The sequence below is a fragment of the Rhinolophus ferrumequinum genome, chromosome X (assembly GCF_004115265.2).
Source record: "Rhinolophus ferrumequinum isolate MPI-CBG mRhiFer1 chromosome X, mRhiFer1_v1.p, whole genome shotgun sequence".
Taxonomy (NCBI): domain Eukaryota; kingdom Metazoa; phylum Chordata; class Mammalia; order Chiroptera; family Rhinolophidae; genus Rhinolophus; species Rhinolophus ferrumequinum.
In genome coordinates this window covers 47,611,508-47,638,568 of record NC_046284.1, presented here as the reverse complement: position 1 = coordinate 47,638,568, position 27,061 = coordinate 47,611,508, and the positions used below count along the sequence as shown (strand labels likewise).

The 27,061-nt window shown below is 39.0% G+C and overlaps 1 protein-coding gene across 4 annotated transcripts in view; it reads right to left on the bottom strand.

Annotated features, from left to right (window-relative positions):
• MORC4 (MORC family CW-type zinc finger 4) overlaps positions 1 to 24,180 on the bottom strand; it is a 74,717-nt gene extending 50,537 nt beyond the window's left edge. For 3 of the 4 annotated variants that reach the window (XM_033120023.1, XM_033120013.1, XM_033120032.1), the window contains exons 1-9: positions 23,823 to 24,180; positions 23,618 to 23,690; positions 17,950 to 18,082; positions 12,674 to 12,891; positions 11,795 to 11,942; positions 9,361 to 9,493; positions 8,910 to 9,038; positions 6,122 to 6,241; positions 4,617 to 4,717 (exon numbers count right to left, since the gene is read on the bottom strand). In XM_033120023.1, coding sequence (XP_032975914.1) covers positions 4,617 to 4,717; positions 6,122 to 6,241; positions 8,910 to 9,038; positions 9,361 to 9,493; positions 11,795 to 11,942; positions 12,674 to 12,891; positions 17,950 to 18,082; positions 23,618 to 23,690; positions 23,823 to 23,924 — 1,157 coding nt within the window. In that variant the 5' untranslated portion in view covers positions 23,925 to 24,180. The remainder of the gene's footprint in view (positions 1 to 4,616; positions 4,718 to 6,121; positions 6,242 to 8,909; positions 9,039 to 9,360; positions 9,494 to 11,794; positions 11,943 to 12,673; positions 12,892 to 17,949; positions 18,083 to 23,617; positions 23,691 to 23,822) is intronic. The other variant, XM_033120042.1, reaches the window with a different exon arrangement.
• Positions 24,181 to 27,061: the final 2,881 nt, after the last annotated feature.

Genomic DNA, 27,061 nt, shown 5'->3' with positions numbered 1-27,061 from the left:
TGGTAAAAAGCTTAGCAGAATTGTGTCCTACAATGATATGGAAAGCAGAACTTGTAAGTGATGAAACATTTAGCTGAGATTTCCAAGCCAAGTGTTGAAAGTGTGACTTGGTGTCTTCTTGGTGCTTATGTAAAATGTGAGAGAAAAGAGAGAAATTGAAGGAAGAACAGTTCAACAAAAAGGAAGCAGGACTTAATGATTTTAGAAATTCTCAGCCTATCCAGATTGTAAAAAATGCTAAAATTTCAAGATTCACTGTCAGGAAAGCATGCTCTAGAGAAAAAGCCAAGCCTGTGACTGAACAACCTTTTGCTAGTATCTCAGAAAGATCAAATGTCAGAGTATTCAGTCACACAAAAAGCTCTTTGAAAAGATTAAACATGTGACTCAGATCTCAGCAGAAGCTAAGAATAGAAATGGATTATCTAGGAAAGACCTATCAGGAACCTCTTATCTGGAGTGAATATCCGTAACATACATGTGAGACCCAAAAGGTTCATAGGACGGTATACTAGCACAAAAACTGCTAGATTGGACTGGAAAAGATGAAGAGAGTATAAAATGAAGGAAAGCCTTTTGATCTCCAAAACTCTAGTCAAGAAACAGGCTGATGAAACTACTCAGCTGCAAATACATGCTGCCCTTGATGATAAATGAAAGATGACTCTAAGGGTGGAGCCATGAGCCCAGAGTGCAGAACCTTAAATCCAGAGGGTGGAGCTATAAGACCCCAAAGATTATTCCCAGGCCTTGAAATTTAATGGAGTTAGCTTGTCTGGATTTTGAAATTGCTTGGGAACAGTGACTCCTTTTTCCTTCCATTTTTCTTCCTGTTCGAACTGGAATATCTATAACTGGTACCCTATGTCTGTCCCACCATTGTATTTCGGGAGAAATATACAAAAAAGAAAGACAAGTCTACAGATGGAGAGGGATTTTACCCCAGAATGTATCAGACTCAGAGTATCACCAATACTTGATCTACATGATGAGATTTTGGAATTTTGACCTGATGACACTAACATGAGAGTTTAGACTTTGAGTTGCTGGAATAGTTGAGACTTTTGGGGATGTTGGGATGGGGTGAATGTAGTTTGCATGAGAGATGTAAGTGATCTTAGGGGGCCAGAGGGCATAATGTGATAGGTGGATTAATGGTCCTTCAAAGATGTCTATGCCATAATCCCTGAAATCTATGAATATATTAGGTTACATAGCCAGGGGGAATTAGGGTTGCAGATGAAATTAAGGTTACTCATCAGCCGACCTTAAAATAGAGAGATTATTGTGTATTATCCAATGTAATCACAAAGGTCCTTAAAAGTGGAACAGGGAGGCAGAAGAAGTCAGAAACAGAGAAGTGATGATATAGAAGCAAAGTCAATGGAGTGATGCAATGTGACAAGGACTCAACCTACCCGTGCTGGCTCTGAAGATGGAGGAAGAGGGCCATGGGCCAAGGCATGAGATCGGCCTCTAGAAGCTGGAAAAGGCAAGGAGATATCCTCCCCTAGAGCCTCCAGAAAGAATGCAGCCCTGCCAACACCTTGAATTTAGCCCAATAAGATCCGTGTTGGATTTCTAACCTACAGAACTCGAAGATAATAAATTAATGTTGTCCTAAGCCACTAAGTTGGTGGTAATGTGTTATGACAGTAATGTAAAACAAATTCTATTGTTTATAAACAGAAGACAAGTATCACTGCATTGCCCTCAAAAATTTTAAATATACTATGGCTCCCCTGTGAGTCTATTATGTGCAGCTTGGCAAGTAGTCTGAGAACTGTGGCTCTAGGACAGGGGTCGGCAAACTATACTGTGGGCCAAATCCAGGTCACTGCCTGTTTTTGCAAACAAAATGGTACTGGACACAGATACACTCATTCCTTTACATACTGTCTATGGTTGCTTTCATACTAGAGCAGAATTGAGTAGTTGTAACAGAGACGATATGGCCTACAAAGCCTGAAATATTTACTTTCTGGCCCTTCACAGGAGATACATGCCAACCCCTGCCCTAGGATGTGGCCCTACTCTGTCCATCTATTTCCCTCACTCTAGTTTCATTCTTTTAATCTCACTCCCCATATTCTTACCATTCTGAGTTCCTGTCACTATATTAATTCACGCTGTAATTCCATCTTGGATTTGACCCTCCCCTTTCTTTTCTAAATCCTGTGTCCTTTAAGCAAATCCTAAGTCATACTTTCTACCTAAAACCTTCCCTATCTGTTCTCTCAGGGCATTTTTTTCATCTGCCATGCCACTTTGGTTGCGATTGATCAGTTATTTTATTACTCTCTAAATTGTTTCATGTATATAATAATCCATTATTACAAATAGACTATAAGCTCCTCAAAGACAGTAACCGTGCCTTGAATTTCTCTAGAAAACTTCCAAAGCCTAGCCACTGTATCATGAAACAGCGGGTTGCTCAGTTAGTATGTGCTGATCGCATTTCTTAAGCTGAAATTTACTCTAAAAATGTTGTTAAGTTTGAGCCCTGACAGTTGCAGTTGAAATTTGATATCCACAACTATTAAAAGTGATATTACAGATGATTTATTTGTAGACATTCCAGCAGTATGATGGCTGGTATCTCTTTTAGCATTTGCAGTTTTGATATCTATGATACTGTTAGGATGAGTTTAGTCTGTGATAGCAGACAACGTTCTCTAATCCCCCTCTGAAATTCCCTTATTTTTTAAAACTAAACATCTTTTCATTTTATATAAATTGCATAAAAAGGAAAATGGTGCCAGAATTGGGATAAGAGTTATGCAAATTTTTATCCTCAAATGATTCTGTGTTCAAGATAGTATATTAGTTTTCTGTTTTTAATAAATGTGTAGCAGATATTAAACTAAGGCAGAAATCCTGTATGTTTAACTGAATAAACCTACTGGCAATAGAATATATCTGGATCCCCTGCAATCAACTCAAACTCATCATACTGAAACTAAACATCACAAACCAAGGAAGGGTTTAATAGCTCTAGAATTTGAAAGATCGATAGGGGGTTTGGCAAAGATGATATAAGGAAGATGTTAAATAATTTTTAATATCTAAAATTTGGATTTCACAAATCTTAACTATTTTCTTAATCACCAGAAAGTCACTATTCTTTTTATTCTAGAGAAACAGAATGACTTGGCTCTGAGCCTTTTGTCAAACTGAGGTCATTTCTAAACTTTCACTATTAAGAGTCAAGTCCTAGTCAAAGATCTCCATTATGGACCAGACTCATAGTTAAAAAAAAAAACAACAACAAAAAACACACACACAAAAAAAACATTTTACTTAAAACTGAGGGCAGGCAGTTACCATAACCACTGAACAGCCCTAGTGACCAAAAACCAATCACCCTGAAATTAATTTGTGTTGCCATCCAAATAGTTATCTCTTTGTCAAGGACTAAACCTAAAATTCTTATGGTTCCAGATAAATTAAGGTATAACACTTAACTAATTTTATTACAGTTTGGGGTGCACGAAAAAAGGAGATTTGGGGAATTACGTTTCCCCCACTCGAAGAAAAAAAATTGCTACTGAGACTGCACGGAAAATGACACAAAATGTCCTCATGCCTTCTTTCTCCACACTCCAAGAACATCTTCTTGCCCTTACATGTCCTTGCATATATTCCCTCTGCATAGAATGTCCTTCCTCTATTTGTCCACCTAGCAAACTCCAATTCTTCCTTCAAGTTTAAGCTCAAATATAAGCTGCTTTGTGAAGTCTTCCTTAACTCGTTTAGCCATATTTAAAAGTTCTTCCCATTTTGCATATATCCCCCATTAAAGCAATTATTTTATAGGTATTTAAATTTATTATTTGCATATGTCTCATCCCATTTGTTCATAGGTATCAAGGATTCTTCTTTCATTCTTATGTTCCTAGTACTTGGCACATAGGAGATAGCTCATAATATTTGATGAAAGAAGAAATGAAAGATTCATTCCTCACCCAAACTTTTAAAACAAACTATTATATCCTGGCTTTAACACCTCCTTTCTTGGTCTCCTAAAAATACCCTTGCTGGTTTGGCCTCAATGCCTAGTTCCTTTCTGATTCTTACCTGTTTACCTTATCTATCAAATCTAGATGCTTCCACAAAAACACACGTGTCTTTCCTGCCGCTCAAACAGTTTCCTCTCACTCTGTTCACTGGCTTCAAGAAAGTCTTTTGGAAAAAATTTCAAATTGCTGTTTGTTTGTTTTTTTCCCCAACATAGTCAGTAACTTCAGATCCACTCATCTCTTCATTAACATAATTCCAATGCTCTTTGTTTCACCAGAAATATTTTACTAAATGATTCCAATGCTCTTTCCATATTTTTTTTATTAGTTTCAGGTGTACAAAACAATGTAATAGTTAGAAATTTACACCCCTCAGGTAATGTTTATCTCAACTGGGCTCCATATTTCATGTATCAGTAAGCTTTAATTTAAAAATAAAATCATTTTATCTCTAATTTTGGAAAACAGATTTGAAGGAATTCTCATTTAATTTATCTGCCTGGTTTTTCAAGACGCTTTTATTATTTTAGAGGTTTCAGAGAATAGAATCATATCTGAACAAACTATCAGAAACACCTCAGGTTGGGAGTGACTCACCGGTACTCCTTGGTGTACTCAAAGTCTTGTTTGTTGTAGGCAGGTTTTAAGAAATTGCACTCAATGACTCCAATTACTCCCACACCTTCTCCATGAGTTGGCTTAGAAGAAAAATATTAATTTCAACACTTACATTACTGTTGACTGCCTGGAGGCATTTCCTTTTAATTCCAAATAATAATAGAAAGGTTACCTAACATTCATGGGCAAGGAAAGGCTAGCAAGATCTAGAGAAATACTCATAATGTATTTCAATAGACTGCAAGTATTACATTGAACTGGAACCTCTGGCCAATTCTAGGGCAGAGATTTTCAAATTATGATCCATAGATTCCCAAGGATTTTCCAAGGATTAATAGCCATCTCTACTTCACTCATATTACCTCTACTTTCACCTGTTTTATATTCTGGGATTGCCATAAGATTTCACATGAACAAAAAATGAAACTGCTAAAAAATCAAGGTTATATACTACTGTTTTAGGTACATACTTAATCTGAGAGAAATTTTAAGGATGATAGACAATCATCACACTCTATTAAAATAAACTATTTTTACATATGTAGGCCACCAAACAACTATTAAAGAGAGTCACACTTGTAGTGGTTATCAATTACAAGTTGATAGAAGAGATTATTGAACTTAAAATATTTAAAAAAATTATTTAATGGAAGGAATTGAGGCAAGGTATAATCAGGCTGGCACACAGACATAAATTGTCTCAAGACGATATAACAAGGAAAATCAACATAGGCCGAAGACTAGCTATCCTGGATCTTATATAACTTTGTCCATCTATGTAATATAAAGCAGTTCATCATTCTTTGTGCTTTAGCATTCTTATCTGTAAAACAGGAATGAATGGGATACTTGCAGATATTTCTACATTAAATCATCATTTAAAACACTGAAGATGATGGTAATATTTGTGTAGTTCAGTTTATAAAGTATTTTCACACAATTTACCCCATTTAAATCTCTCAACTTTGTAAGCTGTAAGGTAGGCAGACCAGGTAAAATTATTGTTGTTTTTTTCATTTCACAGGTAAGGAAAATGAGTCTCAGACAAATTAAACAATTTAGCCAAGGTTGCACTGCTTGTAAGTGGAAAAGCCGGGACTCAAATCCTGCCCATCAACCACTAAATTTTATGCATCTTCCACTATGCCTTATTGTCTCCCCAAGAAAATATAAAAAGCTGCCTTCAACATTAATAAACTTAAATACATGGCAGAGCTGCTGGTGTTCCAATTCTACCCCTTATTAACAACTACCTAGAAAATGCATCCAGTAAAGTTCCTGGGTTAACTAACTTCTATGAAGAATAAGAAGTAGTATTTTTCAACACACGATGGCTCAGTGCTAACACAGAATTCCAGGATCAGATTTAACAACCATCACAAGATGGGAGTAAAAGCCATTAAAGACTTTATTCCCTTTGCAAATTTTAAATCCTCTTCCAATTCTTTTCAGCTTCCTATGACAAGGGAACATTGGCCACTCACCTTCACCTGGCATCCCACCTTCTCAAAGGACTTTATGAGCCGATTGTGATGATACATCATTACTCCAAACTGCTTCTTTTTCTTGCAAGAGAACCCAAAAGTTATTCTCACCTGCTTATTCTGAGAATAAAATCATTAAGGAGACAAACGCCAGCGGCTTTAGCAGACAAAATTTTGCACTCGATCACAGCAAAGAACATTAAACACCATTGGATGTAAATCAGTACAACCTTTCTAGAGGGCATTTAAAAAGTCTGTACTAAAAGCTTTAAAAATAATCTTAACCTTTGACCAAATAGTTCTCTGTCTAGGAATTTATCCTACAGAAACAGTCAGGGAAGCCCATAAAGGTTTATGAGTTACAGAAATGTATCAACTAGTTATAATGGCAAAACAACATAAGTCATTTAAATGTCTGACACTAAGGGAATGATTAAATAAATAAGTGTTGGTATATCCACACAGTCAATTGTGCAGCTTTAAAACTATGCCCTTTAAAAATATTTGGGAACGTTAGGAAAAGGTTCCGAATATTGTAACAAGCATTACCTAAAAATATGTATATATAAACATACACATAGAAAAGACTGTGAGAAGATATACCAAAGTGTCATTAGTGATTTAAAAATTCATAAATAATGATGAAACGTTTTTTAACCTTGCTAGCTGCTCAATTTGCTGCTAGGTCTCCCAGGTCTTGATAAGAGCTGTAAATAGTACAACACAGATCTATACAATTATAAGCAATTAGGTAAACCCTGCTAATCATTCAAAAGTATGAAAGCAAAAGTGCCAAGAACCAAATCACTTTTAAAGGTAAAGGACGATGAATAGTGCTGTTGTAATATATTTCATGGGAAGAAGTTAACAAGCTTGGGTAGATGAAATAAGGACTAATTATTATACATAAAGCATGAACAATGATGGGTTTTTAAAATGTCCTATTTGTAAGAAAGATAAAAGGGAGATAGAGAAACTGATGTTTTCATTAAAACAAATACTAAGAAATCTTCATGTCCAAATGAGTTAAATAAAAATTTATTTTTGCTACATATTCAAAAAATTATATCCACTGTCCCTCTAAATAACAAGCTATGTGCATAAATCCATGTGACACATGGGTCAGGTATGATACAAGTACAGTAATACAAGTGAGTACATAACACAGTAATGTCTGGCTCAGAACATACAATGTTCTGGGCCTCAGAAGCTCCAATCAAACCCCAAATAAAACCCTATTCCAACGCAAAAACAAAACTCCCCCAAACAAACAAACTAAAACTCTACACCATAAAATTAATATTTTTAAGATAAATATTGTCAAAAACTTCCTATTGTACACTTTTAAAATTCTAAGTTATGGGATGGGAGTACACCGGGGTAGGGGGTCCCTCAAATTAGTGTAAAGAGAGCGGACAAGAGGAGAGAAGAGGCCTTTGATAACTGAGGAATAAATAAATCAGCATCAGTGATCTTGGGAGACATTTTGTTAGGAGTTTCATTTTACTCATGCCTATGGTGAATTCTTTTAGCCCAAATTCTAATAGAGAAGGTAACTAGTTTAATGAGAAGGGGGTTTAAGAAGAGTTAAGGTACATATAGAATGCGTGCATAGGAACACATAAAAGAAACCCATAAAAGAAAGAAGCTGGTGACAGAAATGTGGTATACCTGAAATAGTAGCTGGAGAACAATTCTTTTGACTGGCTCTGTTAAACCAATGGCACTAAGATCCCAGCCTACATACACTGGTATAACTAAGTTACCTACAGATGTTAAGAATGCTGGCTCTGGCTTTGTTAAGTTGGCTTTAAAAAAACTTTCCTAGTAGACAGGTATTGTTCCCGAAAAGGAGAAAATCAATCTGCTTATGAGATACAACTGCACAGCTTTTTAAAAAGGATACGACAATTTCTAATTATTGATCAGGGGAAGAAAGACAAAGTAAGATAAGTAATGCCTTTGATAAAGTAAAGAGAGTGTGTTTCTTAGTCCAAGAGCTGTGCTTAGTTATTAGACAATAAATTACAAGAGCAATTCTTTATAACTGCTTATGAGTTCTCAACATTTCAAAGACTTTTATCCTGCTCAGAAAACCATCAACAAAGGCAGACCTAATTTCCATAATCTTAAGATTTTTCTCAAGTGTCTGAAATCCATTCCTAGTGCAATGGGGGATAGAAGTGAAAATGAGTACTTACTTCTCTGAGTGGCTGCCATTATGAGAAGTATCAGGAAATCCATGTCAAACCTGTTGAAGATTTATCTCAGCCTAGAAAATCAACCTTTAATTTCCACTCTCCTAACTTCTATCAACATAAGTCTGGACTTGTCATGACAAAAATCATACTAGGTCCAAAAGATTAACAAGTTCAAGTCAACGTTTTGCCTATTTCAATCAATGTAATATACAACAAAATAAAACACCCATATAAACCAAATGGTATGGACCTTTTAGATTCTCAAAACTGGCTGCTTATTAGAATCAGCTAAGAATTTAAAAATAAATAAATGGTTTTTTATTTAAAAAGGAGATTTCAGAATCTACTGAACCAGAATCTCCAAAGTCTCAGGACTCTGTATTATTTTAATAATTTCCAGGTGATTTCTGATAAAACTGATGCATAGACTGGCAATTAAGAAACACCTCTTCAGAATACACTGTAATAGGATTTGTACTACAACACATATTTTTGAATTAGAAAAGGAAAGGTTTTTGTTTTTCTGTGCCAGCTTTGAAATCTAATCCTGAAATGAAGAGATAAGCTTCATGTAGTTGTAAGGATACTGTGAAGGTAGGTTTATATATATCATATGCTACATTGGCCAGGCTCTTGGCAATCATCTGGGTAGTCACCTTCTTTTGACGCAGAAAAATTTTCATTCGTGGCTTCATATACAGAATACCACAAAATGCCTATGGAATAGTGAAGGGAAAGTTATTATATGATAATGCCAATTCTACTGACATCCCCATAAAACACTGCTACCAACTAAGGTCTATTTTGGACAAAGATCTGGCTCAGTTTCTATACCTTGTTATACTATCATAACTACCACACTAACGTGCTGCTGACTATATTCACTAAACTGTTTTGGTGGAAACAGTGAAAAGTATTCCTAACACAGGGCTAAAAGGCTGTCATCTTTATATAACTAAAGTGAAATCTTGTTCTCTAGATTTTCTTGTTACAGCAAATCTTACCTCTCATTGTTGGAGAAAAACCACTCTTACTCACCCGTAAAGAATACTCTGTTTCTGGCAGCTCAGAGGTAACACCACCAGTCTCTTTTTCTTCTGTGCCAAAGTCTGATACCAGGATGTCATATTGATCTGTATCAAAGTCCAACTCAGACTTTCCATCTTTATTTCTGGGTAAAAGAGACAAGTACCACTCTAACAAAAACTGGCTCCAAAGGACAAAAATGCACTAGGAACCCAAGAGAAAAGAAACAATATGAGCCAAAACTCAGGTACTTATTTCTTTTCCTGACTACCAGTACTAAGGAACTACAAATTACTTGGTTTGAAGACCCCACGGTATTTCCAGTCTAAACAGATCTACTGTGTTTCATAGAACTGGTAATGCCAAGTACAGAAGGAAAGAGAAAAAAAAAAGTGGGTATGTATGTGATCTGATAAATCAAATGGATGCCAGCTATATCCTCGAAGAAGGATCTTATAATAGATCCCAACTTTCTGTGTATTGTTGGGTAGGTCATTCAACATCATTCTCCCTAAATGAATAAATAGATGAATCAAAACCTGCTTCTTCTAACTTCAGCAACAATATAAGGACTAACGAGATACCAAGATTTCCCCAGATCTAATCATATTTCTTAGAAAGAAAAAAAGGTTGTTATAGAAACAGCATATATTTGCTAGTCCTCTATAAAATCATTTATGGAATTATCATTTAAATATAATAATACTCATTCCTTTTATAAGGACCTTTCTTCTTCTCATAACCCTTTTTGGCCACTTAGCTTTGGTCCATTCCAAGACCCTGAGCTATATCACTAACAACTGCCAGGGCAAAGAGCCAAGACCCATCTTTGTTCCTGGAAAAAACTCAAATGATGGATTATGGAGAAAACATATATATCAGAACAGTTTCCAAAATTTGTTCTGTTGAACAGCAGTTCCCCAAAATACTCTTAAATAAGAAAGGAAGGAAGAGAGGGAGAGAGGGAGGGAGGGAGGGAGGGCAGGAGAGAGGGAAGGAGGGTAGGTAAGATGGCTTGGTTGTGTGATCAAATAAAATTGAGAAACAATTCCTGGCTCTTAGAGCAATGTCAACGGTCTAGTGATACCTCCCTCATACTTCAGGCTCTGCAACCTCAGAGCTGCTGTGGTAAAAATGCAGCTCCTCCTTCAGGGCTGGACCAGAGCCATTAGGTATGGAGCTTGTATAAAGCCCATGTCACTATAATAGTATACTCTGGATTTTCCAGGATAATCCTGATTATTGCTACCCCACTCAACAATAACACATACTCTGAGGGGGTTCCCTGTCCTCCTTGCCCCTCACCATTCATCTTCCAAGGAAAAGAGGGCTGGAGAAACATTTTTTGAAACTGGGAAATACTGCATACTATATTGCTCTCTTAAATATTTTCAATGCATATTGAAATAACATTAGCATATTAAAGCCTCTTTATTGCTGAGAAGTCCTGCAATAAAGCAACGTGGTAGACTTTGTTTAAGCCAGCTTTTCCCAGTTATTTGACCACGGAATCCTTTATTTTCATAACACCTAGTACCCTATAACTGAGAAACAATGGATAAAGAAAAAAGTCTGCTTAATGTGTTTAAATCATTGGAAATACCTCAGAAAAAAACATTATTTGAGGTTTTCCAAAGTAGGACACAGAAGATCTAAATGACCAATGTGTGAAAAATCTCCTTATGTTTGTTTTCTTTTTAGTTAAAGTACTTTCTACACAAACCAGCATGGTTTTTATGTAAGTTTAACCCAGCTAAGAAATGAGGTGAAACATTTGACTTAAGGAGAAAAAGACGAATGAATATATCTGATACTCTGGTCTATTAGGCATAAGAGTAACACCTCTATTTTATATTAAAGGTTTTTAGGTTTTGGTGGACACTGTTAAATGTATTCCATTTGACATGACAAGATTAAACATATGACGTATCCTAGAGAATGTCTAGATTGTTTTATTAGCTCTCAACATGACCTGAAGCCAGCCTCACTATAGTTCAAATTTATCTGCTTCAAGATTTTTCTACTTCTAATCCAGCTACTCTGAAGCACTAACACTGAGGTCGTCGTTTTTACAGATCATGTTATGCTTTATTACCCTAATGTCTCTTTCTCATACTTCATTTTCATTGTCAAACAAGTGAAATAACTATCATTTACTGACCTCAAAACAGTGTCCATGAATATAAAATAGAATAACATTGAACTGTCTTCATTATTTTTGGCAATCAAGATATGCATGTCTCCACCCTACGTAGCTCCACATTTTACAAATTAAGAACCACTATCTCAAACAGAGCTGTGGTTCTAAGAATGTTAATGAAAAGTATACAGTGCCATACAGATATGTATCAAAAGTTACCTACTCTGTTTCTCTAGAGATTGATTAAAGTGTGCTTCATCATACTATCTTTGCTTATTATCATCTATCACCCTTGGAATACTATACCTGCGGATGTTCCAAATGAGAACACGAGTGCCTTTTTTGCCTGGGATGGCATCAAACTGGGACAGCAGGTCATTTTCACTGTTGAAAACTGAATAGTTCAAGATGGCTTCTAGGCTGGGCAAGGAATCCTCAGTAATAATCATTTTTTGTAAAACCAAACACAGTCAAAGGAAAATTAATATTTTAAGAGGATGCTATAAGGAAGATCTGCTTTTTGGGTTGCATGTTTAGACAAAATATGGACATACAGACATAAAGCATGGGCATTACTGCTACAGAAGAAAAGAAAGGAGCAAATGAAGAAAGGCTGTAGAAACCAACACAGAAATCAGTTACCCCTGGAGACTACAGCTTCAAAGAGACAATGTAAATAAAGACAGTTCTGTATTTAAGAAACAGATCAAAGCCTGCATTTTTAGACTTGTTGGAAGCAATGAGTTCAAACTTTACTGCTATAGTGCTTGGGTAAAACAGAAATAAAAGCTTGTCCAGGTATAGGGAAATGAGCTATTCTGCCATCAGATAAGCTGAGGAATAGAATGTTTCTAGGAGTATGATGGAATGTAGCTACCTTCAGGCAGAAAAACAGAGAAGGCCCATGGAACTTTACCAAGGGAATGGTGGAGGAAAGAGAGAGATCAAATCGCATAACAATGAAAATTACCATACAACAAAAACATTTCTAAGCTATGGCCAATAGTCCATTTATTTTCAAAGTATTTAATGGGGGGAAATTCAAGTTAAATTTAAGACAGTCAAGTACCTCTTTAAGTATGAAAACGCTGGATAGCTGGATTTGACCTGAAGAAAGAGGTTTCTATCAAAATAGTCAGATGAGACCAAGTTTTAACCAACATTCTCCATTTCCAGAAAGGATATTGTTTTGCTGGTTGAACGGAACAATTGGTACAATAACTGCCTGGGCCTGGACACATTCCAGGTAGGTCTGTGATAGAAGTCCAACTGTGAGAGTACCCCCATTCTTGGTGAAGACAAGAGCGTCCTTTCCTAGCCGCATGGAGCCTGACTTGAAACCATTACCAAAGACTCCGATGGGACACTGGCTCTTCTTTATGACTTTATCTGTAAAGCCAAAGCTGTAATTACACAAGAAAAAAGAAATCAGAAGAAGGAAACCAAAAAGGTAAAAAGCATCCTAAGATAGGGGACAGGCAGAATGTTTAGCTTACAAATGAAGAGCACTTGTAAAAAGCCCCTTTTTTCCTACTTTTGATCTTTCTGGGCAAAACTATTAAGTTAAAAGCATAGGAAATTACTATGGGGCAATGGGACTGATTTTCCTGTGGGGCTGTGTGTACACAAACACTTCCACTACACCAGAGTCACACTTTAGAAATGTAAAGGCAGCCTCCTTTGACTAACAGGGATAGTTGGACAGGGCCATGGGTAGCTTTCGTGTCTAGATAAAATAGCTCTGATGGCTAATGGTAAGGTTAAGGCTAGGTTAAAAGGATGGTTATCTCAGGACACCCTAGAGGTGACAATGAAAGTACCAGATAGCAGCATTGGTCAGAGGTACTAGACTAGGCATCCCCTAAACTGGTTATATCACCCTCTAGAAATCTGAAAGTCAGGTTATATATCTTAACAATTTCAACCCTCCACCCAAAATATAACTCTCCAATTCTTACCCTCTGCTCCATCTGCTGGGACAGTTCATTGGAATGCGGCCAAGGGATAAAAATAGGTAGTTCTGCCTCTGAATATCAGCAAACAGCTGCAGTATAAAGTCTCTCTTGTTCTATTAAGGGCCTGTCACTGAGTCACCTCAACAATCTCTGTAGCCCCTTATGATCTGCTTAATCTGGGAGCCAGATCCTTTCCTTTTCATATATTCTCCATGCAAGTATACAAAATAACAGAACCCAAAAAAAGTAAAGATAGGAAATCTAGAAAGTTATGATTATCTTCCTCATGTGTCTTACCTCACCACAAATAAAACTATTAGGTTGGTGCAAAAGTAATTGCGGTTTGTACAATTATTTTAACCTTTTAACCTGCAATTACTTTTGCACCAACCTAATAATTTTAAGGATTCTCTCCAGATTGACTAAATTTACAATGCTGTACACTACCACTCATTCAATAAATATTTCCTGAGTACCTAGTATGTGCCATGCATTGAGCTAAGCACTGGAGATACAACAAACTGTTAATAAAAAACATGATTCTTGCCCTTGTGGTACACAGTCTAAGGAAAGATTTCATATATTATAGAGTACATGCTTCTCCAACATCGATGAAATAGACATTCTATATGCCAGATCTGAGCAGCTTGGCCTTGGCTTTTACTCTTTTGAGCAAGGTTGAGCTGCCTGGTTTACACATCCTGAAGGCTTTGGTTTGTGTTTGCTCCCTAAGAAAGAGTACCGCCTTTGAAATTTTCTGTTTCAAACTGTTATATGATAATGCCATTAAGTCTTTCTCAAGTAAACACTTTACAGGAGCTTTGTGTATCCTACCCAAAAAAAAGAATCTAACCACAGAAATAGGTAATTTCTAGGGCAATTGGTACTTTGAAAATTCCAAAAGAGCACAGTTCCTGCTCTGTATGGGCCTTAGTATTCCAGGAAATAAACTTATAGAAGTTGGTAAGTTTCAGGCATTCCTATTGCTCTTGTGAAGAATTGGCTAGAAAAGATGCGGTCATGAGGATTAAATTATATACTGTATGTACAATATATTATAAAGTAATATTCAAATTTTAATCTTAAACTAAGTCTAGAAGTCACTCTGAGAATTGTCATGTGCTATCCTGCAGCTCTGCTTCAGATCTAATGGCATATCTAAAACTCAGGGCTCTTCATGAATAGTAACCTACCACGTGAAATGAATCTATATGGTTATTTGCACTTAAAGCTTCTGTAATGCCACAAAAGCTTCAATTAGGTGGTCATGGGAAAGTGGTGAAAACAGGGAGACTGTATCACTCTCTGAATTTCCTAGCCATCCCTGCCTCTTCTGCCATCTATTATCTCTTTTTTTCCTTTGTAAGTATAAACCCTTACTGTATTAGTTTGGGGAGACCAAATGACTAAGGTTGAGAAGACAAGTAGTAGGGCAGGGCCAGAACCAGAAATGGAAAAGGATAAGAATAACGAGCAAAGAGGAACTGGAAGCTCTCGATGGTGTTGCTGTTAGGTTCCACTTAATTGTTCTTATGTGTTCTTTTATTCCGCTTAATGTTTCCATTTTAGATGTTCTATTTAACTGAAAATTAAGAATGGATGCTAGATACCAATCAAATAACTACCTAATATGAAAGCCTTTGCAATAAATAACAGAATTGTAGGAATGAATTTTATATGGTTTGATACAGCTCATTCATTTTCCACAAAGACACTGTGGCTTAGACATGTGGTTTCTCTTCACTAAGTCCTGTTCTATCCTCTCATGTAAGAGACAACAGTGTTTATACACCAAGGGGGCCTGGATACTAGTAGCTCTTTGAGTGGAATCCAGGAATACTGCAGCTTGCTCCTGTGTGCCTTAAAATGTCAAGATTCTAGAATTGAGAGAGGTAAATTTAAATAGGGGCTCTGACCAATGAAACAAACCTTAGTAAATCCATGGACATATAAGGACAGGCACTGCTGTTTCCTAGACATATTGGTGATGTAATGTGAAATATAAAAGAATGGAAGACTGCTCAGCTCAATGTTATTCCCTGGCTGTTTTAGAACAGATCTACTAGGAATGCACTTCTGAGCAGAGGTAGCAAATACCTTCAATCCACAGATCAATAGCTGCTTTTAATCCTTGACCTTTGAGAGGCTTTCCACCTTGCTGAAAAAGGCAGCTGAACTTATAGACTAACTGGTTCACACACTAACCACAGAAGTTAAAGAGAATTGTGGACCTTAAAGAAATTTAATCATAGGCTTTTCTTTTTTATGATTTTCATGGGATTCTGTACTTATGGGAAAAGTGTTGCTGCAATTACATAACTATTTTATTAGCTGGAAAATAGGAACTGTAGCATAAAGAACTGGAAAATGTGGCTAGGATTATAAGAAATGTTATAGAGCAAACAGAATTTCTGCAGGCTTAATAATTTTGCAAAACTACCTCTATTATTTTTAAATATAAAAGCAACATGCCCTCAAACCAAAAAAAGAAATACTAATATACTTAATAATAATTTTCAAAGCTACCTTGAAAGTTCAATCCTTTGAAAAAGAAATTGTGGTAAGTGGAATCGTTGGCGAAAAGTTAGATGGGATTAAATGATCTCATCTAAATACATGGGAACTCCTAACACATTCAAGTTTAAGATTTGATCAAAAATAAAAACCAGCACATATAATATACATAATCCAGAACTCATTAAAAAATACGCTAAAAATAATTTTTAAATATGAGTAAAAATTGCCCAGCTCAAATTAGTGGGAAACACAGTTGGCATGATAATGTCAAAAAATGCTATGGCTAAAGAAGTTTCTGCCTGTTTTGCTCTGTTTTGTTCCTTGGGATAGAAACCAAATTTTAAATGAATGATACTCGTCCTTCATATTTCAACTCAAATGTCTTTGCTTCAGGGCAGCTTTTTTTTTTTTGATTCTATAGATTAGAACAGATCCCTCTATCATATGTACTCACAGAAACTGTACTCTTCAGAGCACTTACCACTAGGTAGGATAGCCTATTGAGTTGTATTACTAGTCAGTCCTTTTCTATCTTTCTCACTAAACTGTCAGCCCTTGAGAGTGAGTTCCATGTCTGTCTGGTTCACCATTTTATCTCCAGTGACATTCATATAGATGTTCAGTTAAAATTTGTTAAATGAATCTGGAACAAAAACTGCTGCAATTATTTAGAAATCATCTTCCTTCTTCGTCCTGCCTTGTAACTCTAAGCACCAACTTTCACCAACGTAGTTCCACAGACAAAATGGAAGGTGGTAAGATTTACTGGGCCCACTATTTGACACCTATGTCACTGGGATAAAGTGTAGAGGGAAGGAGTCATTAAGATGATTTAAGGAAAAAAACAAACTGGTACATACAGTATTAGACACATAAATATTTTGGCTCCATCCTATCAAAACTCATATTTTTCTTAATATAAAATATTAACTTTAGGATATGAAGTGATGCTATAAGCTAAAACATAGGGCCAGGTCCATAACTTCACTAACATACCAGCCACGTTCTTACATCACTTCCAGAAGCTTTCCTCAAATATTCTTCTAATTATGACGGTCTGAGACACAAGATACACAATCTGCTCAGGGATAAAACATAACAAAATCTATAATTGTTATGCCCAAATTTCACTTCTGTTCGTTGATGGATCAAAGGGACTTCCCTCCAAACAGGGTTATAGAATTAGAATACTTTCAAAGAGAACTACAATCAAATGAATGTTTTCCATTTCTATAGATTGAAACCCTTTTCCTCCCACAGAACCCCTCCATTGTTATTCATGCTTCACACATTAGGTTCAGGAAGCCACGTGAAGAATAATCAACCTCATTTGCTAAAAAAGGGAGAGAGAAGGAAGGAGTTATGGAAACGCTTATCTTTGACTGAGTGACATATGAAGATAATAAGGTACAAACTTACATTCTCAACTACAAACTTTTCCAAGTAATTAAATGAACTGAAAGTGGCAACATAAATCGTTTCACCAGGTTCAGGCAATAGCAATCTATATCACTTAACTTCGCAATTCTACTGCTAAACCTTCAAAGATTGTATGTATGAATGCCTTCTATTTGTTCTCTTTGCCTGAACTCTTACCCTTTGCCCCTGCTCCTTTACCTTGTTAAATTTTACTACTCACCCTTAGATCTCAGCTTAAAAATCACGTCATCTACAAGGCTTTTCCTGACCTCCTGGATCAGACTGGGTTCCTTTGATGATTTATCCCATTGCATCCTATGCGTTCTTATTATTACACTTATTTTCTTTTATTATTATTCCTGCTTAATTGTCTGAATTGCCAGCTAGACTGTAAGTTCTCTGAGGGCAAGAACAGTGCCTATTTCATAACCAGTACCCTGGCACATAATAGATGCTCAATAAATATCTGCTGCACGCATAAGGGGAAAGTAAAATATTAAAGAAAATCATAAAGCCTTAAATAGAGTTCATGAACTCCAGACAAGAGAAAAACAACGCAGACATTTTTACCTGAGCATCCGGTGTAGTTTATGAGGCGTCATCCCGCATCCATCATCAGTGAAGGTCAAACAAGGTTTACTCTTGACCTCCTCAACATCTATGAAGACCGTCCTGGCAGATACATCTGGATCTACAGCATTATCTGCAAAAGGTAGAAATCTGTGATATTAGAGCTCTTTTCCTAATATTCTATTAAAATCTCTAGTTCAGCACCCCCAAGACAGAGAAACTGTCCTTTATTCCCTTCACGTGGATATCCCAAAAGGTGAGCAGGAAGCATTAATGGTAGTGCACTTCTGAGGTTATAGGGAACAACAGATATAATGGCAGATGGGGTTATAAGCTGATTATCAGATTTCATATAATGACTGATCTGCAATCTACCTTTCTCCCTTCAAACTTCAGAGTCTGTGGGGAAAATAACTACTCCTATATACAAAGCACTTTGCTCTCTTTTCATCTTATCACTTCTTGTCTTTTAGCCACTTCACTGCTCGTGAACACATACAGTAAAGGGTGGCTGTGGGAAAGAGCTGAATCGTAATTTTGGTACAAATAGATGCATATTACACACATTACAGTTTATTTGTGAAAAATTTATTTTCTACTGTTTATACCACCTCCTCTGTTAAAGAACACAGATATTATCACCATCCTTGTTTATAGTCTAAGAGGTGTTGAAAGAACTAGAGGTTAAAATAAAAACTAACTGCCTGCCTAGGTCCCGGTGATGGTAACAAGCTTGCTGAGAGAAGAGGAGTGATTCTGCTTAGGTACACTGTAATAGTCTTAAAGGTGAGGCAGCCCAACCCTCACTAAACGGAGAACCTAGAATTAAAGTTAAAAAAGGGTAGAGTTCCACGATTCTTCCTGAGTTAGGTCTTCCTAATGGGTTAATTATTTAAGACTCCAAAAACATCAAATATACCCATATTCTAACATACGCGCCATGTCCATAACCCCAGGGGATGTTGTTGTCTAGTGGCCACATCTTTTAGCCAGAAGTGCCATTTACATAATTGTCAGTGTAAAAGTCTCATTAAGACTCATGGGTCCGAGTGGGAGGGCAGTTGGTGCAATCTGTTGGCTAGGTTCCTTCAGCACTCCTGTCTCTACTAGCTCTTTAATCAAGACTGAGACCTTCCCTTCCACCCTCTACCCTTTCCCTGGCATCCTATACTGCTTTCCTGATATCACGTGGCTAGGCTGAGAGATCCAGGTGGGGGACTGTCTGTAAACTGGTCCCACTACCACTGTTCAAACTGTGACATTTATACCTTACAAGCAAAAGAAGTATTACACAAATTCAAAATATCAATTTTTACAATATAATTAACAGTATCAGTTATAACCACTTGGATGTATGGAATGTCCATCAAATAAAACAAGACAGATTAATTTCAAGGGCCACAATGATGCTGCCAGAATCAGTGATAAAACTGTCACTGATTGTAACCCGAAAAAGTCTTAACAGCAGTAAGGTATCACCAATAGCCCCAGAAGGGGGTTAAGAGGTCTAATATGGCAATCTTTAAGGGACTGGGTGGGGCCAAAACCGTGTGTCAGGTGGTGAATCAAGTGGGCCAACTTTTGGCAGGAATTATAAATTTGACATGCAAGAGTGGCTTTATCAGAAATACATGTTTTACTTTGTATAAGAGGCAGCAATTGTTGTTTTTTTTGGTTGTTGTTTTGTTTTGTTTTGTTTTTAACGGACAGGATTCAGCATTGTGAAGCTGCCTCCATTGTTTCAAGAAACTACTTGGCAAGCAGACCCTGAATTGTTTTTACAACCTATCAGTCACTCCTGCTGGCAGAAAGCCAGGGCCATTGAGACTGATACTTTTAACTTGTCAACCAACAAGACATCACTTCTACTTTGAAAATTTTGAATGTAGAGAAATTGTTTTTTAATACTTTATGAACATTCACAATTCAACACGTAACACATACCAATTCCAATTCCATGTTTATACAGCAGTGAATTCAATGAACCAGCTCATAGGCCTCTCACAAAATCACTTTTACTTTTTTCCTCTTTACTCCAAATTTTGCCCAAACTTTACTAGGTGATTTTTCACAGGAACACACCAAAGAGTTTTAATACAGGTGCTTGAGGAGTTACAAGGTAGCTAGCTAGACATTTTATCTCCTTGGCTGGAAGCTAGGGGAAAAGGGCATGCAAGAGGCCAGAGTCAGCTGGAGCAGCAAGCAGCAAGAGAACAGCAGGCAGGCTGCAGCAGTAAGTACAGCTTTGCACTTAATGTTGATTCTAAGTAGTCTTTCACTTGGCCTCAACAAATGAAATTATAGTAACAACAAGACCAGCCTCCACAAATGAACTTACAATAAGGCACCAATCTGGCAGTTGGCTTCAATCCTACCTCTTGCTGCTTAAACTTTCTAAAAATGTATCAACACTTAGCATATGCTACCAGATCCCAGGAAAGCTATTTTCTCCTGTGGCCCACCCCACCCAGCCTTATGAACAGGTAGGGCAACCACAGAACCCCTACTCCTCTCCCCTCGTCCACCACTTAGGAAAGAGCTGCACTAGCAGATCCTGGGATGTGTTTATCCCCCAACCTGGCCCACAATCTCATGTGCTACCAGATCCCAAAGAGTTTTCTTTCTCCTAACCTGGCTCATGCTACCCTTGGTAGGAGGACCCTATCTCTACCTCCCCTCGCCTACCACTTAGGCAAGAGCATGAAAAACCAGATCACAGGCAAGCTACCTTAGCCCGTGACCCAGTCCATCTGACCCCTGCTTGGTCTTCTAACAAAGCATTGTAACTGAAGCCTCATACCTCATCAGAACCTGGGAGGCAATGAAAACCTGTCCTTATGACAGCCTCGCTGGAGAGAGAGGGTGGCAAGTGGGGATGTGGCTTTGAGGTAGCACTTCACAAGCCTCCCATCTTCTTCTGTCCCAGAATGGCCTATGTGGATTCCTGTAAGTTTGCCATGACCAAGTTGCTGCCCTACGGACATCTTTCAAGTATCTAAAAATATTATCTCAAACTAAGACCATCATATTCCAACACAAGCTATTGTGCTTCCTCTGTCCCCTATATACACACATAGTATCAGCATTCAAATGACCAAAAGTTTTAAATTTGAAGGTCATTTTTTTATCCCGCCCTCTCTCTTACCCTATACTTTCCCTAGGCTCTCTCACATCTTGCTATTTCTATTCCCATTGTCACTTTCTTAGTTTACAGCGTTTATTCCCTCTCACCTGGATGATTGTGATGACCTCCTCCTAACCACTCTTTCTCTCTCTGCTCCTACCCATTTTACATAGTGCTGCAAGATTGTCTTTCCTGGAGCACAGCTCTGATCATAACATTCCCCTGTTGAGAAAACTTCAGACTAAAAGGCCAAATCCCCAAATCCCCAGTCACATCCTGGTCCCAGTCCACCATTCTACCTTCATTCCCTACTTGGTACTTGGAGTAAAAAGACCTGTGTTTGAGTCCTGGATGTGCCACTCACTCACTAGACATGTAACCTTGGAAACGGCAATTAAATGCTCTGAGCCTCTGTATCCTCATCTGCATAATAATAACTACAGTAATAATGCCATTTACCTCAAAGAGTAAAGTTAAAAATGTATTTGTGAAAGCTCTTTGTAAACTCTCTAAGGACCTAGAGTTTTGACTATTTGTGAACTCCATGCTCTAATTAAACTCAACTACTCAGTATTCTTCATGCTTTTGTTCACAGTTGTTCCTTTTGCCTGGCATGCCCTCCCCTCTCCTCCCCTCACCCATATCCACATGTCCCAATCCTTCAAATCTCAGCTCAAATGTCACCTCATCTACAAAGCCTTTCCTAACCTTCCTCTTCCTGGTAAGCTGGTAGTCTTCCCTCCCTCCTGTAAACTCCCACAGCACAGGATGTGTGGATCTTTGCTGATACATCACTCTCTAGTTTGTTGTTATACAAAGCATGAACCTTCTTTACATAGTTTATCTCCCCTACCGTACTAGGAGAGTGAATTGTTTTTACCTACCATGGTAGCCTTGCCCAGTGAGTACTCAATAAATACTGAATGAATGATTCACTAGAAAATTAACGCATAAGAGGAGGTGAAAACTGTTGAAGGAAAACCTAAAATGAAAGCTTTGGATTACCAGTTAATTTTTTGCTCTCCATTTTCCCTGTTATTAATATGACTACAAATAGTTGGGATTTGGTTTTCAAAATCTGTTTGTATATACGTGCGCAGGTGTGTGTGTGTGTGTGTGTGTGTGTGTGTGTGTGCATATACATACACACACACACACACACACATATATATATAAAATACACACATAAATACTTACACTCATATGGGATATGTTAGGCCAGGCTTAGGTTCTTTTAAGTTAATGCTTAAGACAAAAACTATATATCCAGAATTACAAATGGAACACTCTTTAAATCACCCATACAATTCAGCACACAGTATAGCATAGATGCATATGGTTTTGCATGGTATCACTATGAGCTAACGACACATTTGTTTTCCACCTCCCACCAAGTAAATTGTTATTTTTTCCCTCTTTTTCTTTTTGTAAGCTACATGCACATAGGTCTCACTCCACCATGCAGAGATTTACTCAAATAATCCGTATTCTCTAGGATTCAAAATGTGTTAATGTCACTTTTTCCCCTGCACCTTCTAATGAAGTCATACATACCTACTGTAAGCATTCTGTGTTATGGTCAGACTAATCATTCAAGTACCCTGTTACCCTTGCAAATAACTCTCCTGACCATCTCCTCCAGCTGCCCACTGACTTCTAGCCCAAGACAACTCACACTGCATGGCCACAGTGAATGCTTAAGTAGGGACGGGGGCTCATTTGGGGAGCTTTGAAACCATTTTCTAGATTTTGTTCTGTACTACCCGGCCCCATAAATATCTCTCCCTTCTTCCAATTTTTGAAACATTGATAATGTGCACTGTATGCTGCTGCCTTTTGTCCAGGAATGCTTTCCTTCTTTGCTTTCCACACAGTATTTAGCACACTACTGCAAAAGCTGGTGTACTTGGCTTCCAGGGATCAACTGAAAACGCTTTAAAAGCAAACACCAGTGGAGCGAGAGGTTAAGTGCTCAGTATTCATTCCAGCGGTGTGAGGGCGCTCGTGGACCACGGACCCAGCCCTCCGCAGTACAGGGAGCCAAATGCACTCGTGTCATCTCTTAAGAGATGTCCCATCATTCCCAGATTCTCTGGTCCCCAAAGTTAAAGAACTCCGTTTTCCAGACATTTCCTCATGACTCTACCGGCTCTACTATGATGCCCCTTTGCAAGATTGGCGCCTTCTGTCGGTCGCCAGTCCTGTGGATCCCAGCTGCCTTGGGGCCAAAAAGTTTCATGCATCTCCTTTCGGTTATTAACTCAGCCATTCTAAAGTGGCCGGGACATCATGAGCCAGAGAGGAAAATCACACAGAAGTCTTAACTGTTAAGACACACCTTGTTACCTCAGCTTTATTCGCGGAACCTAGTCCCTGGAGAGAGCGCCGTCCCCGTCCTCCGCCTGCGAAGCCGGGCCAGTCCCCACGCCCCCTCCCCAGCCCCGGCCCGCCCCGCGCGGCTCCGCACATTCCTCTCGCGTCCGCGGCACCACGTTGGCACCACTGCCTTGGGCGAATGCGGCCAGGCCCGCCCTCGCCACTCACCTAGCAGCTCCGCGATGGCACTGAAGGGTCGCGTGTGACTGCTGGAGTTGCTCTGTAGGTAGCGGGGGCTCATCTGGGGGCGAGAGAAGGTCCCGTCCCGCGTGAGGCCTCGGCCCACTGGGCCCTCCCCGCGCGCCCCCCGCAGCCCCGGGGCCCGCGCGCGCGCGCGCGCGCGCGCGCCCGCCCCCTCGGGCCCCCTACCTACCGTGCTCAGGCGGATCCCAAAGGCCTGAGGGCCGCCGCCCGGCCGGACCAGCCCGCTGCCCGGCGCGCCAGGGCACGCGGGGGCCCCTCGGTACAGGAGCATTTTTTTGGCCGCCACGGTACTCGGTTGCTGCCGCCGGACTCCTCTCCCGGCCGTCCCGGGCTGGCCCTTACTCACTCGCACTCGCAGCTGGCGGCCGCCGTGCGGGACCCGCTCTCCCTCCCTCGATCCCACCCTCAGCTGGCGGGGGCGGGGCGTGCTCCAGCCACCTGTCCCGGGCGGGAGGGGTGAGGCAGGCAGAGCCGAGCGACGGCCCCGCCCTGTCAGCACCTCTCCCGACCCACCGAGTGCCAGGGCGGCCTCCGGGCCGTACAAAAATATGGCGACCTCCTGACAGCCGCTCCTTGATCCCCGCCCCTAATTAATTCTTGGCGCTTGCCATAGGCCAGGCCGCCGAGCGGGAAAGCGCGGGGGAGGGGGTGAGGGAAGGGGGCGGGTGTGGAGGGGAGGGGGGCGAGTGTGGGGGGGGAAGGGGCGGGTGCGTGGGGAGGGGCGGGAATGAGCGAGAGGAGGGAGAGGGTGTAGGGATTTTTGGAACAGAGTTCCAGTTAGGCTGCATGACTAACGGGCAGGATAAGACAAGTCTTACAAGTTCTAAAGACCACAGTTGTGCTATCTGGGAAGATAGCAGGCTTGGGTGATTGGAAAGAATTCTGACTACTCTAGCTCAAATGTCTCCAGAAGCACCCAGAACTTTCTAGAACACAATTGGTAAATGTTTAAAGCTTTGCAAGCCTGCATGGAGGCTATTTATAAAACGAGAAATTGGAATGCACTTAAATACCCCAAAATAGGAATTGGTTAAGTTATGGGGAGTATCCATAAACTGGAATACTATTCAGTTCTTAAAGGTCGTGTTTGTAGATGAATATCGATGTGGAAAATATTCATGAGGGAATGAAGGAAACAAGAGGTTACAACACACTCTGTAATGTGATACCTTTTTATTGGAAAAACAAGTATACATACATATGCATGTGTACACACACACACACACACACACACACACACACACACACTTGAAATGATGTATTCCAAAATGAGCTCTCCAGGTCAGGAATTATGAGGGTTTTTTTCTTATTTGTACTTTCTACTTTCTGTGCTATTAAACATATACTGATTATACACACAAAAAAAGATTTTTAATGTTTTTTAAATATAACTTTCCCTGGTACGGATAAAGCATAATTTATTTGACCATTCCTCTATGATAATTCAGGTTTTCTTTCTTTCTTTCATCCTTTTTTTTTTTTTTGGTAATACAAAAAGTCCCACTTCAGACATCCTCACGTACATATCATTAATTTCTGGTACTATTATTTCTATAGAATATTGCTGTGTGCAATATAATCTTTACTTTTTCCCCCCCTTCTTCCACCTCCCCCCGGCCTCACTCCAGTTCAAGCCGGTGTTTCTCAGTCTAGTTGTATAGGACATAGCTCCCTGGCCCGTGCTGGTGTTATGAGCCTTACGCTCCCTCCCCACACCCCCAGGCAGTCGGTCTCTGGTCATCGGTCGGCCGCTCACAGCAGCTCACGGCAGCTCTCACCAGTTGCTGGCCACTCACACTGGCTGCCGGCCACTCACGCTGGCCACCGGCCACTCATGGCAGCACAGGGTAGCCCATGTCGACCTCTGGCTGCTCATGGCAGCCCAGCTCCAGGGAGAGCTGTTGCTCACAATCTTAGCTGTAGCAGCTAATCTTAGCAGCTCACTGGCCCATGTGGGAATCAAACCAGCGACCTCGGTGTTAGGAGCACTGTACTCCAACCACCTGAGCCATCGGGCTATCTCCATGTTTACTTTCAATAAATACTGTAAGATGGAGGCAATTTGCCCTCCCAGCTATGGTTTGAAGTAGATGATCCTGATCCTTTAACTTTTTACCAATAAAGGTTGAATAAAAAATAGTATCTTCTTATTAATTTGCATTTCCCTGACTACCAGTGAAACTGAATATCTTCTCAAATCTTTATTGTACATTTGTTTCTCCTCTTCTATAAGTAACTGTATCCTTTGAGCATTGTTTTTCCCTTTGGGTCCTTTGCATTTCTCTTTCTTTATTTTTTAGTATCTTTAAACAAAATTAAATACAAAAGAAGTACAGAGAATAGTATAGCAAATCCCCAAATACGTATTACTTAGATTCAAAAATTATCAAGACTAACATACCTACTTTACATATTCTTTTCTTCTTCTTTTTTTATTTCTGTGAATATTTTAGAGCAAATCTCAAACATCATGTCATTTTACCCTATATAGTTTTTGTCCTCAAAAATATGGAAACTTTCTAAAAATCATAACCATATTGCCACATTCACACTAAACAAAATTCTTAACAATTATTTGATATCTTTTAATACCCAGTCCATATTCTGATTTCCACAGAATATAACTTTTTACATTTGGTTTGTTTACAATCTAGATCCAAACAAGATGCACACATTGTACTTGGTTATGTGTCTTCAATCTATTTTAATCTAAAACAGTCTCCCTTTTTCTTTCTTCATGCTATTGAGTTGTTGAAGAAACCAAGTCACTTGTACTGTTGAATGCCTATATTCTCATTTGTCTGTTGGCATCTTCATGTTGTCACTTAGCTTGCTCCTCATGTTGGAGGCACACTCATAAGTGTAACTTAACTATAAACTGTAAGTTGGCTCTAAAGGCTCCATTAGATTCCAGTTCAATGGTTTGCTGTTGTTGTTCTTGTTTGTGTTTGTTTGTTTTTAAGCAGGGATGCTCATAGATGGTGCTGTATATTGCCTATTGCATCAAATCAGGAGGTACATACTGTTCAACAGTTGGTGATGATCAGTGGGTTCAGGTGGACGTAGCCTGAATATTCCACTACAGGGATACTTCAGAGATATTGTGGGTTCAGTTCCAGACCACCCCAATAAAGTGAATCTCACAGTCACACAAATTGGTTGGTATCCCAGTGCACATAAAAGTTACGTCCACAGTATACTGTAGTCTATTAAGTATGCAAAACATTACATCTAAAAAAGCAATGTACATACCTTAGTTTAAAAATACTTTATTATTAAAGATGTTAGCCCTCATTTGAGCCTTTAGCAAGTCATAATCTTTTTGCTGGTGGAGGGTCTTCCCTTTCTGCTGACTGATCAGGGTGGTAGTTACTGAAGGTTGAGGTGGCTGTGGCAATTTCTTAAAAT